This window comes from Octodon degus, unplaced genomic scaffold, assembly GCF_000260255.1.
Source record: "Octodon degus isolate 3935 unplaced genomic scaffold, OctDeg1.0 scaffold00118, whole genome shotgun sequence".
Taxonomy (NCBI): Eukaryota; Metazoa; Chordata; class Mammalia; order Rodentia; family Octodontidae; genus Octodon; species Octodon degus.
In genome coordinates, this window is record NW_004524694.1 from 2412906 (window position 1) to 2429625 (window position 16720).

The 16720-nt window shown below is 38.4% G+C and overlaps 1 protein-coding gene across 3 annotated transcripts in view; it reads right to left on the minus strand.

The window, feature by feature from the left end:
* Positions 1-4167: 4167 nt before the first annotated feature.
* Positions 4168-16720, minus strand: part of Rgs22 (regulator of G protein signaling 22) — a 104892-nt gene continuing 92339 nt past the window's right edge. For 2 of the 3 annotated variants that reach the window (XM_023699959.1, XM_023699958.1), the window contains 7 exons: positions 14591-14770; positions 10314-10472; positions 6887-6985; positions 6238-6331; positions 5913-5996; positions 5669-5721; positions 4168-4282 (listed from right to left, as the gene is read on the minus strand). In XM_023699959.1, coding sequence (XP_023555727.1) covers positions 5714-5721; positions 5913-5996; positions 6238-6331; positions 6887-6985; positions 10314-10472; positions 14591-14770 — 624 coding nt within the window. In that variant the 3' untranslated portion in view covers positions 4168-4282; positions 5669-5713. The remainder of the gene's footprint in view (positions 4283-5668; positions 5722-5912; positions 5997-6237; positions 6332-6886; positions 6986-10313; positions 10473-14590; positions 14771-16720) is intronic. The other variant, XM_023699956.1, reaches the window with a different exon arrangement.

A 16720-nucleotide genomic window follows, 5' to 3' on the forward strand; every position in this document is an offset into this window, starting at 1 on the left:
TTTTTTTTCCAGAACCAGGGATTGAACTCAGGCCCTACCGCTTGCCAGGAAAGCACTTATTCTGCTGAGCCATCTCCCTGGCCCCTGTTCAACATATTTAATGGGCATTCACTTTTTAGGTGTTCTATGTAAGGTACTAGAATGAAAAGACAGGGTATGTTAGGATACACAAGCACACAGATTACATGACAATCATTGTGGCTAATGCTCTAATAAGTGACGGGAATCCAGGGGTGGGGCAGAGTCATAACTTTTGCAGCTATCTGGGAGATCTGTGGTAAGAAAAAGATAATGAAAGGCAGCTTCCTAGAGGAACCAACGCCTGACCTGATGTCTGCATCAGCAGATAGGAAGGCTGCATGTGTATGTCACACTTAGTGATTCTGCTTTACCAGCAGCAGGCTTCTCAATGCTCAGGAAGATTTAGGTGGGAAATATGGAGCTGGCACTGGAGAAACGTCACTCTAAGAGCAGGTGCAAGTGGCCACGGAAGAAAGACACTAAGTCGGATCCAGATCCACAGTGAGGAGGATCTGAAATAATGTATTAACCCGTAGTAGAGGAGGAGGAAGCAAAGAATTAAAAGGATATGGAGAAGAATCAGGATAACCACAACCACAACAACACTTTCTGGGCACACTAAGGTAGGGCAGATCCTTTTAGGTCCAAAAACTGGGATGAGCTCATCCTATTAGATTATTTTAGGGTCGATAAAAAATAAATTCATAAATATTTATAATATAGAAATCACCATAAACTATACATAATATAAACTTTTAATTAATAAATAAGCCTTTCTTAAATTTATCTTAAGAACAAAACTGACTACAAAATAATTTAAAATACAGAATTATGCTTCAGTCTGACAGTAAAGAACTCAGAAATAATCACACTCATCCTTACATAAGAAAAAAGCTGAACTGACTAATTTTTCATGGATCCATCAAGAAATTATGGTAACAGGGGACACTCTCACCTCTAAAACTGGACAAGCAAATAAGAGAATCATAGTTTACCAGGAACAGGACACTGCAGCGGGACTCAAATATTTTTTTGTTGTTGTCGTAATAGGGTCTCGCTATGTGATTCAGGCTGGTTTTGAATTCACCAGGTAGCCCAGGCTGGCCTCAGATTCATGGAAATCCTCCTGCCTCAGCCTCCCAAGTGCTGGGATTATAGGCATGTGTCACTATACCTGGCTTCCCCTACATTTTCTTGAACTTTATTGCTAGGATTTCTACTGTGTTCTCCTGTGAAGACCAAACATAATCTCCTGTTTCTGGCAGTAGGGAGGAGTACGGTAGCTATTCTGAAATACCCAGCATTCTGTTTTTTCTTCTCAGAGCCTCCTAGGAAACCTAACAGGAGGCTTTTACCAAAGCTCAAGCAACCGTAGGGAGGGGAAATACCCAACTCAGGCTCACTAAAACCCTAAGACGCAGTGATAGAACCAGAAAACATTTCCCTACCATCACATTAATGAAGATAAACTTCAAGAACATCCAGTCTCCAGGAAAACCCCAAAGCAACACAGTAACCAAAATAAGGCAGAGAGGAAATTGCAGGCTCTAATAACATAGTAAGTTCATCTTAACAGGTCATCATATAAACAAATGTCATAGTAGAGGCCAGTTCCCTTTACCTGATATATCTTGTCTTATTTTAAACAAAAAAATCACAACATGCATGAAGAAGCCAGAACTACAGTCTGAAGAGATCGCAAGCATGAGAACTAGACTCGGAGAGGGCACAGATGTTGGCATTATTGGACTAGACATTTAAAATGATTATGACTCATGCTGTAAGATTTCAAATAAAAATGGACAATATACGAAAAGAGATGAGTAATGTAAGTGAAGAAAATGCCCAGAGAAAATGCAATGGGAAAAAAAAAAAAAAGAAAGAAAATCCAATGAAAATAGCAGAAGTAGCTGGGTGGGGTGGTGCATGCTTGTAATTCCAGCACTCAGGAGGCTAAGGTAGGAGGACTATTGTGATTTCAAGGCCAACCTAGACTACAATGTAAGTTCAAGGCCTAGGTGAACTATATAGCAAAACCTTGCCCCCACAAAAAAAAAAAAAAAAAAAAAGTAGAAATAATAAAAACCACTGTAAGTCGTAGGAAAACTCAGTGGCTTAAGCGCTGATCTGGCAAGCTCAAGGTCCTGAGTTTAATCGCCAGCACAAAAAGAAAAAAAGAAGAAAAATCTTTAAAAAAGAACACTACAAAATGAAAAAGGCCTTTGACAAGGTCATCAATAGATTAGCTACAGCCAAACAAAGAATCAGTGCACTTGAAAAGAAAATATAAAACTTATAAAACTGAGAAGAGAAAAATTTTTTAAAATCAGAATATTCAAGAACTGTTGATCAGTAACCTATGGTATCAATATGTGTAAGGAAATGCCAGCAGGAAAAGAAAAAGGAAGTAATAAATATCTGAATGACAAAATTACCCAAAATTAATGACAGACACAAAACAATAGGCTCAGGGCATTCAGACACCTTCCATTTACCAAGCAAGACAAATACCTTCAAATCTACACCTAGTTATACAATTCAGACTGTAGAAAACTGAAAAGTCTTACAAGCAGCGAGGAGGAGCCCGGTGTGGTGGCTTACAGCTGTGACATCAGCACTGTGGGAGGCTGAGGCAAGAGGATCTCAAATTCAAGTCCCATCTGGGCAACTTAATAAAGACCTTTCTCTGAATAAAAAGTAAAATGGGTTGGGGATGTAGGTTAGTGGCAGAACATCCTGGGTTCAGTCCTTAGTACCTGGCTGGGATAGGAGCGGGCATGAGAACAGAGGAACAAAGATAAGAAATTTCATTTGACCTTACAAACCATGTAGGCAAGAGGAGAGTGAAGTATTTTAAAAGCTGAAAGAAAAAGCCACTAACCCAGAATTGTGTGTTGTGTGAAGTTATCTTTATAAAGAAAAAGCAAACAAATTGAACAGCTATGTCTTAGGTAGATCTATCTTTCCAGAAATTATTAATTGATCTAACACAATTTATTCAAAATAATAAGAGCAACAATATGTTTGTTAATTGAAATTTATGGGTCGGTGGAATGAATGGGAATACTGTTTTAAAGTATGTGCATTATCCACGAAGAGTTGTAATGTTATTTGAAAGTGGAATTTTATTAGCTGCAATATATATGCAGACTCTGGGGCAATTAGTAGGAAGATCTGAAAAAGAAATATAATTGATATGCTAGGGGAGGAGAAAACAGAATAACATAAAATAGTTAAAACCAGAGAAGGTAGAACAAGAGTAGAAGAAAAGAAAATTCATATCCACTGAAGGTTAGGGATACTGTGAAGGCACTGGAAACCACAAGGTTCCAGTGATTTTCAAAATTTTAAGTATTCAAAAACCACTATGTTAATGATCTTTGAAGTCCATCTTCCAGATTTTCCCATTTTAAAACATCTAACTCCTTAGAGAATTTGGAATGTGGTTTTGACTATGAAAACACCTCTGGGATGGGGTGAGACTGGGGGCGACCAGTGTTTCCCATCTGGTAACCTGAGCTTGAACCCTCACAGGTCCTGGACCCCAAGGATCTCAGCTGACCCTCCCGGTCATCCCACAGATGACCACAGCTTGAGCCCTCCAGGATCAAGTGTAGCAAGGTGTATGTCTAGAGTCTCTTTCCACAAATACACCTCTTGTGGCACAAAAGAGGGCCTTGACCTCTTGGTACACTTTTCTTCCTGCCTCAGCAGTTTATCTCCGAGTGGTTCCTGCACCTCCTGCTTCAGGGTCCTGTGAGTGTCTATTCAAGTTGTGATCCCTAGCCCTGCTCGAGAACTACTGAGCTGGACCTCGGACAGTGGGGCCAGGAACCTCCAATGCTAGCTAATGTCACGTGAACCTCTGCTTTAATAGCATCCCTTTATAGCTGGAGATGGATGGGGAAAGCTCCTCCTTTTATCCTCTTCTCTTTGGCTCAAGCTACTGCTATGCCCCCAATCACCTGCTGAATATCTGCTCACCAGATACTGGTGGCATTAATGCTCAAGGAATATTTGTTGAAAGATTATCCAATAAGCATAATATGTTTCATTAATTATTTTGGCTCTTCTAATTTAGATAAAGGCATTTTATTCTGCCATTTAAAAATTATAGTTGAGTGTAAAGAATAGCTGTAACTTTAACACTATGGGAGCAAAACAGTCAAACTTTATTTAGATGTTAGGCTTGCTCTAAACATGTAGACCATCACAATCAGTTACTTCAGCTTCTGTTCGTTAAATTTGAGTAAAAGAATTCCTGCAAAAGAAATAAATAGATGAAAACATAGCATTTATAGAAAATATAAATCCAAAATAACAGTGACAAAACCTTACAATGGATTGTCATAGGCTCAAAAAAATGTCCTCATGTGTCAATGCCACACTGTTTCTCTGGTGTGAGAAACAAAGTGTAGATAAGGACCAAGATGTAAGTAGATATTGTACGATAAGAAGAAAAACTCAATGGGAAAGGGAGCTAGGAAAGGGGCAGAGGAAAAGAATAAAGAGAAAAGAAAAAAGAAGGAAAGAGAAAAGAAGAAAAATAGGAAAAAGCTTTTGTAAAGGAGGGGAAGAAGGGATGAAGGGAGGGGAGAGGAATGGGAAGGAAAGGACTTACATCACATCCAAGGAAACTCCCTGTGATGAGTGTGCTCATTATGTGCATCTCAAATATACCAGTAAACTTAATTAACTAAAAAACATGATGTCCTAAATGTGGGGGTACTATGAGGTGACCTAAGTTGTGAGAGAACCTGTAGAAGGGGAAAGTAGCTAGAATAAATTAGAAGAGAAGAAAAAAATGATCAGACTAAGAACGTAAGTCTATTCATCAAACCTTCCCCAGAACAAGAAAACTAAGGATCTTGGAAAACCAACAGTTAATTTGCAAGACAAAAGATAGAAGGAAGGAATGTTAACTAGCTCCAAGAATCTGTGCTGGAGCCAGTTGTGGTGGCTCATGTAATCCCAGTACTTAGGAGGCTGAGGCAGGAGGATCTCTGTGAGTCTGAGGCCAGCCTGAACTATATAGTGAAACTGTCTCAAAAAAACAAAACAAGCTGGGTGTGGTGATGTACTCCTGTAGTCCTAATCTTTGGGTGGCTGAGGCAGGAAGATCACTGTGAGTTCCTGGGCTACACAGTGAGTTCAAGGTCAGCCTGAACTAAACAAGGAAACTCTGTCTCAAAAAGACAACAAAATAGAAAGAATTCTGTCAGTGGTTTACACACCTGCTACATTACACTACCAGCATCCTTTGTCAAGGCTATATCTGATCAAACTGTGTAAGTATATCAAAATCTGTGTGGGAGAAGGGACCCCACTTGTAATGTAATGTTCCTTCTTATATTACCCACTTTAAAAATCTGGGGAAAGCTAAGTGATAGTCCATTATTCCCCAGATGTTCTTCATGAGACCATCTCAGGAGACTGCACCATTCAGGAGGAAGACAAGATGTTCTGTTCATCAATCTTCTAGTGGGGTATGGATGTGTATGTGGGGTATGAATGTGTATGTGGGGTGCATGTGTGGGGGGGAGAGAGCAAGAGAGAGAGAGAGAAAGAAAGAGAGAGAGAGAAAGAGAGAGAGAGAAACAGGGAGGGAGGGAGAAAAGGATTGATCGAGTGTTAGAATAGCACTCACCTTGTACCTGTTGGTAGCAGGACATAAACACAGATGTAAGTGCTGTCACCACTCTGGAAAAGAGAAGCAATGTTAGGTATATAGTTTAGTCTTCCCTCCTTGACAACAAGAGACACCATGAGATGAGGCAGACAGGACACACCCAGACACACATGGTCACAATGACATCTCCTAATTTAGGAGTCAGTCCCTCCAAATTATGTGTGGCCAGTTGAGAGGCAAGAAGAAAGAATTAGAAACTCACTTGAAATGGATTGGGCAGACAAATTTTTCTTCAAAGACGTAACTGAGCCAGCAGACTTAAACACATTTGTAAAAGATGATGTTCCTGCCCAAAGGAAGAGAAGGAAGAAAAACAGTGAAACAAGCACTGGCAAAGTTCTCTAAAATTAATCTACGATAGAATATAACAATGCAATTCTTAGTGACTTATTTATTCATTTATTTATTTATTTTTGCGGTACCAGAGATTGAACTCAGGACCTTGCACTTGCCAGGCAAGTGCTTATTCTACTGAGCTATCTCCCCATCCCATAACAATGCAATTCTGCAAACAAAGCAAAAATTACCTGTAAGCAACTTTCTTTCCAGTTCCTCTTGGATTTTAAGAAGAACTCTCTCCTGTTCTAAGGCTTCTATGTACTTTGAGTAGCACCAAGTTGGCTGGAAAAATAATTTTCAAATTTGATTCTGGAAATTTTGCCTACGAAACTATGCAGTGTGATCAAAATATATGGTGAATGTGTAGATAAAACTTTGTTATAGCAAAAGACACTGGCTTAATCTCTCTCAAAATCCTCTCTCTTGCTGCAAATACATTTATCCCATTTTTCTTTCCACTTTCTGGAGCAGTTCTGGCCTCTTGTATGTCTTTAGGCAGAATGGTCAAAGAATATGATGAATATTGCTGCCTAGTGTAACAGAAAGGCAGCCACTTAAAAACCTTACCCTGTCCACGCCTGCCTTATTCAATGGATCTGGTACCATGAGACTTCTAAGTCCTCCCCAAGTCAAAATGACCATGAAATGTTTTGAAAGGTAAATATTTTTAATTCTTCAGGATGAAATTCTTACATCCTCTGAAGGCTCAAGGACATTGTTTCCATCTCTCCTAGCAATGTAATTTGAGCCCTCTTGTTGTATACAGTGGCTGAGTTCTTGCGTCCTACTACTCAGTGCTCAGCACGGGAAGGGCGCCTGCAGATGCTCATTGCTTACCTGTCGGCCATATGCTTGCAGGCCTAGGAAGGAGTCACTGGCTAAGGCAGGCGTCTTTGTAGTAGACCCCGTAGTACTTGTATATTGTTTGAGTCCAACCTGTCAATACATTAAATTAAATTATTGAGAAAAAGGATAATGAGATTTCACCAAGTGACTGTCCCTTTGATCTTTAACTTTCTTTTATACTAATATAAAAGTATTTAAAAACAAATGAAATAAATGGTGAAGTTAACAGCCCTAAATTTTTGCATATAAAATGCACTGTAAATATTTTCATAAACATCCAAGACTTCTCACTAGAAAAATGCATAAGTAATTATGGTCTCTAAATTGTAGTATTCTCATTTTCTTTAATAAATTTTATATAAATGGAGTAAAACTCTATGTGCTCTTTTTTATATCTTCTTTTTCATGGAAAGTATGAGCTGAAAACGATCCTATATGAAGAAACAAGCTGGAGAGTTAGCGTAGTGGTTTACGCATCAGGCTCTACAGCGCGATCTCGCAGGTTCGAGCCGTATATGAAGAAACACAGCTGGAATGTAAGCTGGCTTTTGTATTATTTACCATGATATGTTTATTTGTAGAATGGTGTCTGTCACATACGATACACTCAAATATCTGTTGAGTGATGAAATGAACAAATTACATCACCATTTTCAACAGCTGAATAGTCTTATGTGCTTAAATATTTGTTGAATGATACTATGACTAAACTATATCACCATTTTCAACACAAGAGTGGGGCTATGCCAGCGATAACTCAATGCCTTCTACTAGAAATTTAAGTCATTTCTACCTTTGTATTATTATAATGATGCCATGTACAAACATTTTGTGCATTTTTATGATTCTCTCCTTTTAAAATAAGTTTCTTGAAGTGTGTTTGCTGATTTAAAAAGAACGATCAACTGCTCTCAGAAAGTGCCATTTAGACTTTTTCCAATAATGTATAAATTTGTATGCTTTTTCTTCACATCAACACTTGAGACTGCCTGTATTTTCTTTGTTGTCAGTATTCCTGTCTTTGGTTACTGGTAAGGTTGAACATATTTTATTGCTTTCTTTTTTGAATTGCCTACTGAATGCTCTTTGTCCAAATTTCTGTTAAGAATATTTATCTTTTTTCTGATTTATTCTTAAATCTTACATCATACATTATATTTCCCAATATATATTATAACCTGGTTTATTCTGCCATTTATTTATTTGATACAGGGTCTCGCTATGCAGCTGAGACTCACAGTGATCCTCCCGTCTCAGCCTTCCCAGCACTGGGATTATAGGTGTGTGCCACTTCACCTGGTTTCAGTGGCCAGCACAGTGTGCTTGGGGTTCTGAGGTCAGCATAGCATGTGATACTAGGGATTGAATCCAGGTCCTTGCACTTGCCAGGCAGGTGCTGAGACTGCCAAGCTATCGCCCCAGCCCCTATTTTTGCCACTTAAAAGTTTAAAATTTTTTCTTAGTTAAGTCACATTGATCATCTTAATGGATTTGACACTATTCATTCTAAGTACTTTGTATTAAACTAGGAATTAAACTACGTGAAACTTTTCATCTGTTTCTTTGTCCTATATGACTTTCTGCAGACTATGCAGGGCTAGCTAATTCTTAGATGAAAAGTGGTTTGACTAAGAAAACAGAATAAATGGTAAGGCCAGGATTCGAAGCCAGGCAGTCGGACTTTAGAGACTCTTCTACTCACTGTGCTATCATTGTTTCAAGTGGTCAAGTAATGCCTTATCGTTAGGTAGTGGCAAGGCTTACATACATAAGGTTTTTTATATACTTCAGACTGTCAGTTAATCCCCTGTGAATCATGAGAATACTATTACCATTAGTTGATAGACAAAATTGAGGCTCAAGGAGTTAAAAGCCATGCCCACCACTACCTAGCAAAACCTGTTTTACTAAGTAACAGGTTTTCAAAGCATGTTTTATGTTACCAAAAAAATCATGTTTCCTGTATTTTTCTATATTCACCCATTCATTTCATGTTAAAAAAAAATCATAGGTCTCCTATGTTCACTTACTCATCCACCTCTGTTGACAATAATTTTGAGCCACACATCTACTACTTTATTGGACCTCCTTACATTCTCCAAAGTACAATAAGTACAAGTGTAAAATTTACAGATATCATTAAGAGGTACCAGTAGGTTTATTGTATACAATGAGAATATTTGAAAGTAGTCTAACAATTGCTATAGCAAGCAGAAACACTAAAATGACAGCCACAATTTGGAGGCAAATTTATTTACATTGAGGGATACTAACTGGGATCATTCCCAGAGTATCAGCCCTGGTCTCCAGGGGGCTAGGGCTTTTTGGGAGAAGCAAGCAGGAAATACAGAGACAGAAGAGCTTGTCTACTGGGGATTGATTTACACAACAGGCACCATAGTGAGCACCTATGCATCACAGCGACCAGCCGTTTCTACTAGACAGGAATAATAGATCTGGAACAGGAACTATTATCAGGGCAACTAAGAAACTGAAGTATACTGGTGGAGGGGGAGGCATTTACTGCTACAGCATGGCAGCACATACCCGCAGTCTCAGCACCTGGGAGGCTGAGGCAGGAGAACCACTTGAACCCTAGAAATCTGAGAAGAGCATGGGCAACATGACGAGCCCCAACTCCCGAAAAACAATATTCAAAATGTGAAGTCTTTAGGATTACTCTGCAATTGCTTTTCAAATGTGAATATTTTGTACTTAACCCTGTTAGTTGTTACCAGGTAACAGGTATGGCCAAATGAGAAGGCCAATTAAGGACATTTCTCATTTCCACAACTAATAACAAAATGCACGATACAAATATCTGGGATTTTCTGGAGAAATACAGGAAGGCTGGCCAGTTTGTGACTTATAGTTACAAATTCTACAGTTTTGGATGGTTGGATGGCAGTGGGTTATCAGAATTTATTAACAAATTCCAGTTTTATCCTGTAATTTTAGTACTAAAAATGCTGGCATAAATTGTTTCTTTGTTCATTCATTCATTAACTTCTTGCTTTTAACTGATATATAATGATTAACAATTGAGCACATCTTGGACACTAATGTAAGTGTTTATGAAACATGGATGAATAGGGTAGATATTATCTTTGAAGATCTCCATCAGCACAGACAGCAAATGTACAAACTCAATTACGGGACAATAAAAGTGTGATTTATGGGAAGAAGAAGCATAATTGCAGTGGATACTGCCTGTGTGGCCCAGGAGAGTCGAGGATGCCGAAGAGAAGCTTTGGGAGCTGTAGCCCGAGAGGTTCCCAAACAAGCCTGAAGCCTCCACAAGCAGGCTGAAAGGCCACTGAAATCCGGATTCTCTAACTTCTCTGTGCATTTCCTAGCCCAATTTCTTCTGCAATTCATACTTCTAAAAGTGATTTTACATCAAAACGAGTCATCTTACCTTTCCAATTTTTTCATTATCTGTGATTGACAATTTCTTTTTCTGCTTGTTGTACTCTTGTCTTCTCTCTAAAACACTCATAATTTTTTCATCAGTCAAATTCTTCCTAAATTCACAAAACTGAGGCCAAAATTTAAACAGAACTCCAAAAATTGTCATCTGTATAAAAAACAAAATAGATCTCAGGTTATAATTTTATACAAATGTACTGATTTAAACTCTAACTCACCATAATAATGGATTAAATATTCTATCTTTAATACACACCATGTTTCCTCCAACTTATTGTCCCCAGACTTAGAAATTTCAGCACAACACATGCTTATCATCAATTTTTTTTTATTACCAATGAGAAGACTTTCTTTAAAAAGAAAAACACACCAAATACTTAAAAGTCACTTTATTCTTTGTTTCCCTAACCAATTGATTATATTAATAAAGAATCCATTAGGTCCTTTTTAAATAAGAAATTTATGTTTTCTTTTAAAATCTATACTAGTTGATCTACTACATACTCTGCTGTTTTATGCAAGTATTCCAAGTATTCGGTTCATCAAGAGAAGCCCCCCACCCTGGTTTCTTTCTCTTAGCGAAAGGAAATGCCATTTTGCCTCTGGAAAAGCTCTTAAACAAAGCTGCAGATCTAAGAATAAATCTACGGGTAACTTTTAAATGATATAATCTCTCTTTTATGCGAGAGCAAGAAAAGTAACATTTAAAAAGCCAAATGATATCCTAGACAAATGCTTTCTACGGGGACACTTTACATTAAGTGATTAATTGTGATATTTATAGAGATAAGATTAGTTGCTCTAATTCCTATGCCAAGTTTTTCCATTAGTTCCAGAGGCATACATTGCTTTCAAGAAGGTAGGACTTGCCACATCAAATCAAGTCCAAATCTTATGACTAGGAATAGACCTTACCTAATATTCTGAAAAAACCCTAAGCCATCCCATTAGGCTCAAAGTCAAACTGTTAGGGAAAATGAAAAATTTTAAAAGCAAATGCTTCAGTAATCAACAGAGTCCTGAACTGCCATCGTTCATTATTCGTCTTTTCCATCCATGAATGTCATTAGTGATTCTAGGATTATTTATTCCCTTGTAAATGCAGTTTTATCATTGAATCCTATAGCCTCCTGAGAGTGTGATGGTAAAGGCTAGAGATACTTTCTTTGATGAAGCAAGCTTTTAAGAAATTTTCATTTTTACTGATCTGCCATTCATTTAATTAAGTAAATCCCCTTTCCAAGTTAGGGGATCATAGCAGTTATTATGAACTTCTACAGCTCAGGATTGGCTCTCCTCAGTTCTGTTTCCAACATCCAAGCTGTCTCCGACTCTCACAGATAGGTACCTATTTACATATGGAAGGCTTAACCCTTATCTGAAATTATCCAATTAAGATACAATGTTACAGTGGAAGGCATAAAAATGCTCTATTTCCAAAAGATGCAAGTGAGATGTTATGTTAATATCTGTCATTAATAAACTTATACCTTTAGAACCTTAAAAGATAAAAACATTGTGGGTAAAACATATCTCAATAAATATAGAACTACTTTGCTTACTGTCAGCAGACAAGGAGTGGTTTTAATCTGAGTAAAGAGACCAGTAAAAACTTGGCTGAGCGATGAAAGCTTTAACGGCTACATGAACAATAATGCTAAAATAGCAATTTTTCATTTAGTATTTCAGCTCTTTTGCTCTACTTTGCTCTCATTTTCAATGTGATCTTATTCGTGTTGGTCATGACAAATCTCTCATGCCATTCATGCATGTGGTCAAAAAATGCCTATTCTGTGCCAGATATTTGGGTTACAAGGATAAATAAAAAACATTCCCTACCCTCAAAAAGCTTACAAGCTAAAGGGGAAGCCAGATGCCAGGATGGACCATTCCATGTGGTAAGAATGATGACAGGAACTCAGGAGGGAGAGGTGACAGTACACAAAGCTCAGGAGGGAAGACAGGGCCACCTCAGTAAAATGGGGGAGATGGTGGGGAGCTGTAGCTGCACAGGTATGCAGAAGTAAAGATTTCACTGGAGGGCAGTGCAAGGCAAGTGAACCACCTTAAGCACAGAAGTGGTGTGATCAGATACACAGTTTGAAAAAAATTGCTCTGCTTGCTTACAGTTAAGTTGAATGAATCGGTGAGAGCCCAGAGGCAGCTTGGTAACTGACGTGAGATCTCCTGCACGTCTCGGTGAGGTAGTAGGGTACAGTTGGAGAAAAATGCATAGGAGGACAGATAATAAGGAGACAAATGGATCTGTTTGAAGGACTGTTTAGATATGAGGGTAAGGAAACAAAGGCGGGGAAAAGACATGAAAACAGTAGCCAGATCTCTGGCTTGAATATCTTGGTACAACGGGATGCCATCCTCTAGGTACCGGTAGGAAAACAGGAAAAATAAAAGGTTCAGAGGGAAGAAGCCCCCAAATAAGGCTTTTGTGTTTTCAGGGGCTCCAGGGTCCTTATCTGTGACTCCATTTTAGGAAAGCAGGTAGACCTTTTGGCTAGAAGCCACCAGTAAAGCAAGTGGCTACAAGTCCCTGAAGAAGGGCCACAACTACCAACGTTAGTAGCTCTAGACTCGAGCTTTTAAAAACAGATGGGCAAGTCCTGGCCTGGTTTATCAGTAACCCTAGGCAAGGCTAAATTGTCCCTGAGATGTTTTCATCAGCAGGTTCTGTAATTCTGGCACAATGTTTTCTCTATTTCTCTCTAGCACCTCTTCAATCATACCTCTATATTTTTGCCTGTTTTAATGCATAATTTGGATTGTGAGTCCACTTTCAGTTCCTTAGAGGACTTAGAACACAGCTGGTTCACAAATGAACGTTAAGGAATAATGGCCTTTTTCCATGCTCAAGGGCAATCATGTTCTAAATCTCTGTTTCATATCACTTAATTCATGACATGGCCTTCCCTATTACCCCCGGTATAATTTATTTTTCTTAATCATTTTTTAGGAACAACATCACTAAAAGGCTTTTCAAAATGCAAATAAATTATGTTCACCAAGTCCATGTTTTCTATTATTTATCTTAAAAAGAAGTAACTTGAGCAGGTTAACAGCCATGATTTTCCTTTCATGAGTTTTGTATACTTTATGTTGGTTGAATACTTAAATCTTCTCTCACTTATTTTACGAGCTATGTGAATATTCCAATCTTTAAAAATATACAGATCTTAAGGCACACATATTTTACACATTTTTGTGGTAGCAGATATTTTTAAAACAGATATAAATGGTGGGAAATGGAGGTGACATTAGCCTTCATTAAAAACAAAAATGGTAATCACAGAATGTCAATGTATTATCTAATTTTATTTGTTGTGTATTATCATCAACAAAATAACATGTATGCTACTTGTTTTTTGTATGCTGGTGTCATATGGAAAGATTAAATTATTTTTTAACTTTTTACTTTTTTGTTAGTATGTTTCTGATAAATAATAAATACATTCAGCACGAGCAACTGGTGCATGTATGTACTGGCTCCTAATCCTTGTCACTTCCCTTTCCCCACCTGTGCTCATTGCCAGACCCCCTTCCATCTCCACAAGGTCTGTCTCCCTATTTCCTATCATCTACCTATATACATATATATATATATTTTTCTCTTTAAATTATTTATTTATTTTTGGCAGAACTGGGGATTGAACTAGGGGCCTTGTGCTTGCCAGGAAAGCGCTTATCCCATGGAGCCATCTCCCTGGCCCCTCTTAAAATTATTTATGTTTTAGATTTCTCATGTAAGAGAAACCATGAAATATTTAACCTGTGTTTGATTTGTTTCACTTAGCATTATGGTCTCAAAGCACACCCATTTCCCTAAAAATAGCTCAAATTTATTTTTCACTTTTCCTCTTTTTCTCCTCCTCCTCCTCCTTCTTCTTAATGATAGGGTTTCAGTATATAGTACAGGATTGGCCTTGAACTCACTATGTAGCCCTGGCTGACCTCAAACTCACTGCAATTCTCCAGCCTCAGCCTCTCAAGTGCCGGAATGACAGGTGTGTACCACTGTGCTTGGCCCCTCAAATTTATCCTTCTTTATGGCTGAGTAGTACTCCATTGTGGATATATGCCACATTTTCTTTATTGATCCATCTGTTGATCAGCATATAGCCTGCCTCCAAGAAGATAATTTAAATTAAGCAGAATAAATTCCAGTATTGGAAGGATTCAAATCTTGCCAAATATGAAACTAGAGACTGCTAATCTATCTTAAAATATGCTTAGTCACAGGAACTGATAGCTTACCTGTGCTTCTCTGAATACATATGGTCCTAACTCCTTCCTGTGTTCAATAATCTTCTGTGCCTGCTCTACTGGAATGTCAATTTGTAAGGCTGGTGGGATACAGGAATTAATGAAGCAGTTGATGATAGTTGTAATCTTCTTCTGGATGACAGACTCATCGCAGTGGGAATGGCACAAATCCTGAACAAGAGGGAGCAAAACACAGAGTAGCATGTGATTGCTGCCTTCACAGAACACTCTAAGGAACGGTGTCGATATGCAGTCTGGCTCACATATGTATTTCAACTTTAGGTTACGAGGGCACTGGGACACGTCAAGGATATCTTTTTTTTTCTTTTTGGGTACCAAATTGAACTCAGATCCTTGAGTTTTCCAGGCAGGCACTATTCCACTGAGCTACCTCCCAGTGCAAGGATATCTTTCAAAAAACTATAGTTTAGGGCCGGCCAGATAGCTCAGTGCTTGCCACGCTGGCCTCACCCCAGGGATGTTCTGAGACTGGGTGTGGTGGAGCACGCCTGTAATCCCAGCCCTTGGGAGGCTGAAAACAGGAGAATCACTACAAGATGGATCTATGTAGTGAGCCCCTGTAGACCTTGTACTAAATACATTAAAAACAAAACAAAACAAAACAAAACAAAACAAAACAAAACAAAACAAAACCAAACCATAGCTTGGATTTGAGGACACTAAGACCCTGATATATGTCTTACATAGATACAGACTTCTTTTAATCCTGGTCACTTGTCTTTCTAGACCAAACGACAACAACTTTAATGTCTACTTTTACCCATTTAACAACTACCTATTCAGTGCCTATTACATGCCAGACCCTGAGTTGAGCCCCTAGATACAGCCTATACCTTTGACAACATCAATCGCTGCTGGAACATAAGAATGAAAACACACTACTCAAAAGTGATGTAGTTCATGAACTATTTGGAGTGGAAGAATGCAAAAGGTCAAAGGAGAACACTGAGAATGGGCCCCTAGGTCAGCCTCCCACTGGTGGCTGTGGAGGCTTTCCTGACCGGACTGCTCTACACAAAGAAACTTAGGCTCAGAAAGTCCACCAACAAGAGTGGGCCTCCTGGCAGAGAACAGGTGTCTCATATTGTTTTTTACCTTAAGTGCTTCCAGTTGTTCCATCACATTACCCTCTTTTAAGTTTTTTATCATAGAGAACTTCAAAACTATGGCCATACATTAAAATGATCTTTTTTTTTTTTTTAATTTTAGGGAAGGAGGGGACCTGCTCCTTAGCTCAGTTCTTTAAGTGGCTGCTTCCACAAAGCAGTCAGGCTCAGGCTGCTGTGGTTCGATCCCCACAACTCAAGCCAGCCAAACCTGCCCGGAAGGCATTTGGAGCAAAAAAAATTTTAGGGAAGGAGCTACAGGGTGTTCAGGATCTCACTACTAGATCAGACTTGTAGTGATCTACTTGTTTATAGCCTCCCAAGAGCTGGGATTACAGGTGCACACCACCACATCCAGTCTCAGTTGCCCTCTCAGCACACTGGGCTGGCATGACAGGCCTGGGAATCAAATCCCCATCCCCTGCACCTGCTTGTAGGTGCTTTAATCCACTGAGCTATTTGGCCGACCTGAAAATGATGTATTTTTAAAGTCAATGTGGGACTCTCCTTTTTCTTAATAAAAGAGACAGCTTAACCTGAATTATAGCATTTTTTCATTATTTTCCAAATCCATTGGAAAAAAAATTGAAAACTTTTAATTCTAGGCCAAAAATGAGCCAAAATCTATCAAGTGCCCAGTGTATGCTAGTCATTGTCTTATGGATACCTATCTTATGGTACCTGTATTATAGATATTATTAAAGATAAAAAAAATTCTGGTACTAGTCATGTAAAACATTATACATGCTCACAAAAGTTACATGTGAAGTTTAAGCATTTTTCAGTTTGCTCTAACTTAAAACAAAAAGCCTATTTATATCACATATGTTTGGTATATGACCAGATAGGCATATTTGAAATTACTGTGAGATAGATTATCATGCCCACCAATTATTTGGTGGCCCTGATTTATAATTATAAAATATATGCTTTCCAAATAAATTCAAATTTATGAAGTTATAAAGTATTAATTTTGAATAAAGGCATAGAATTT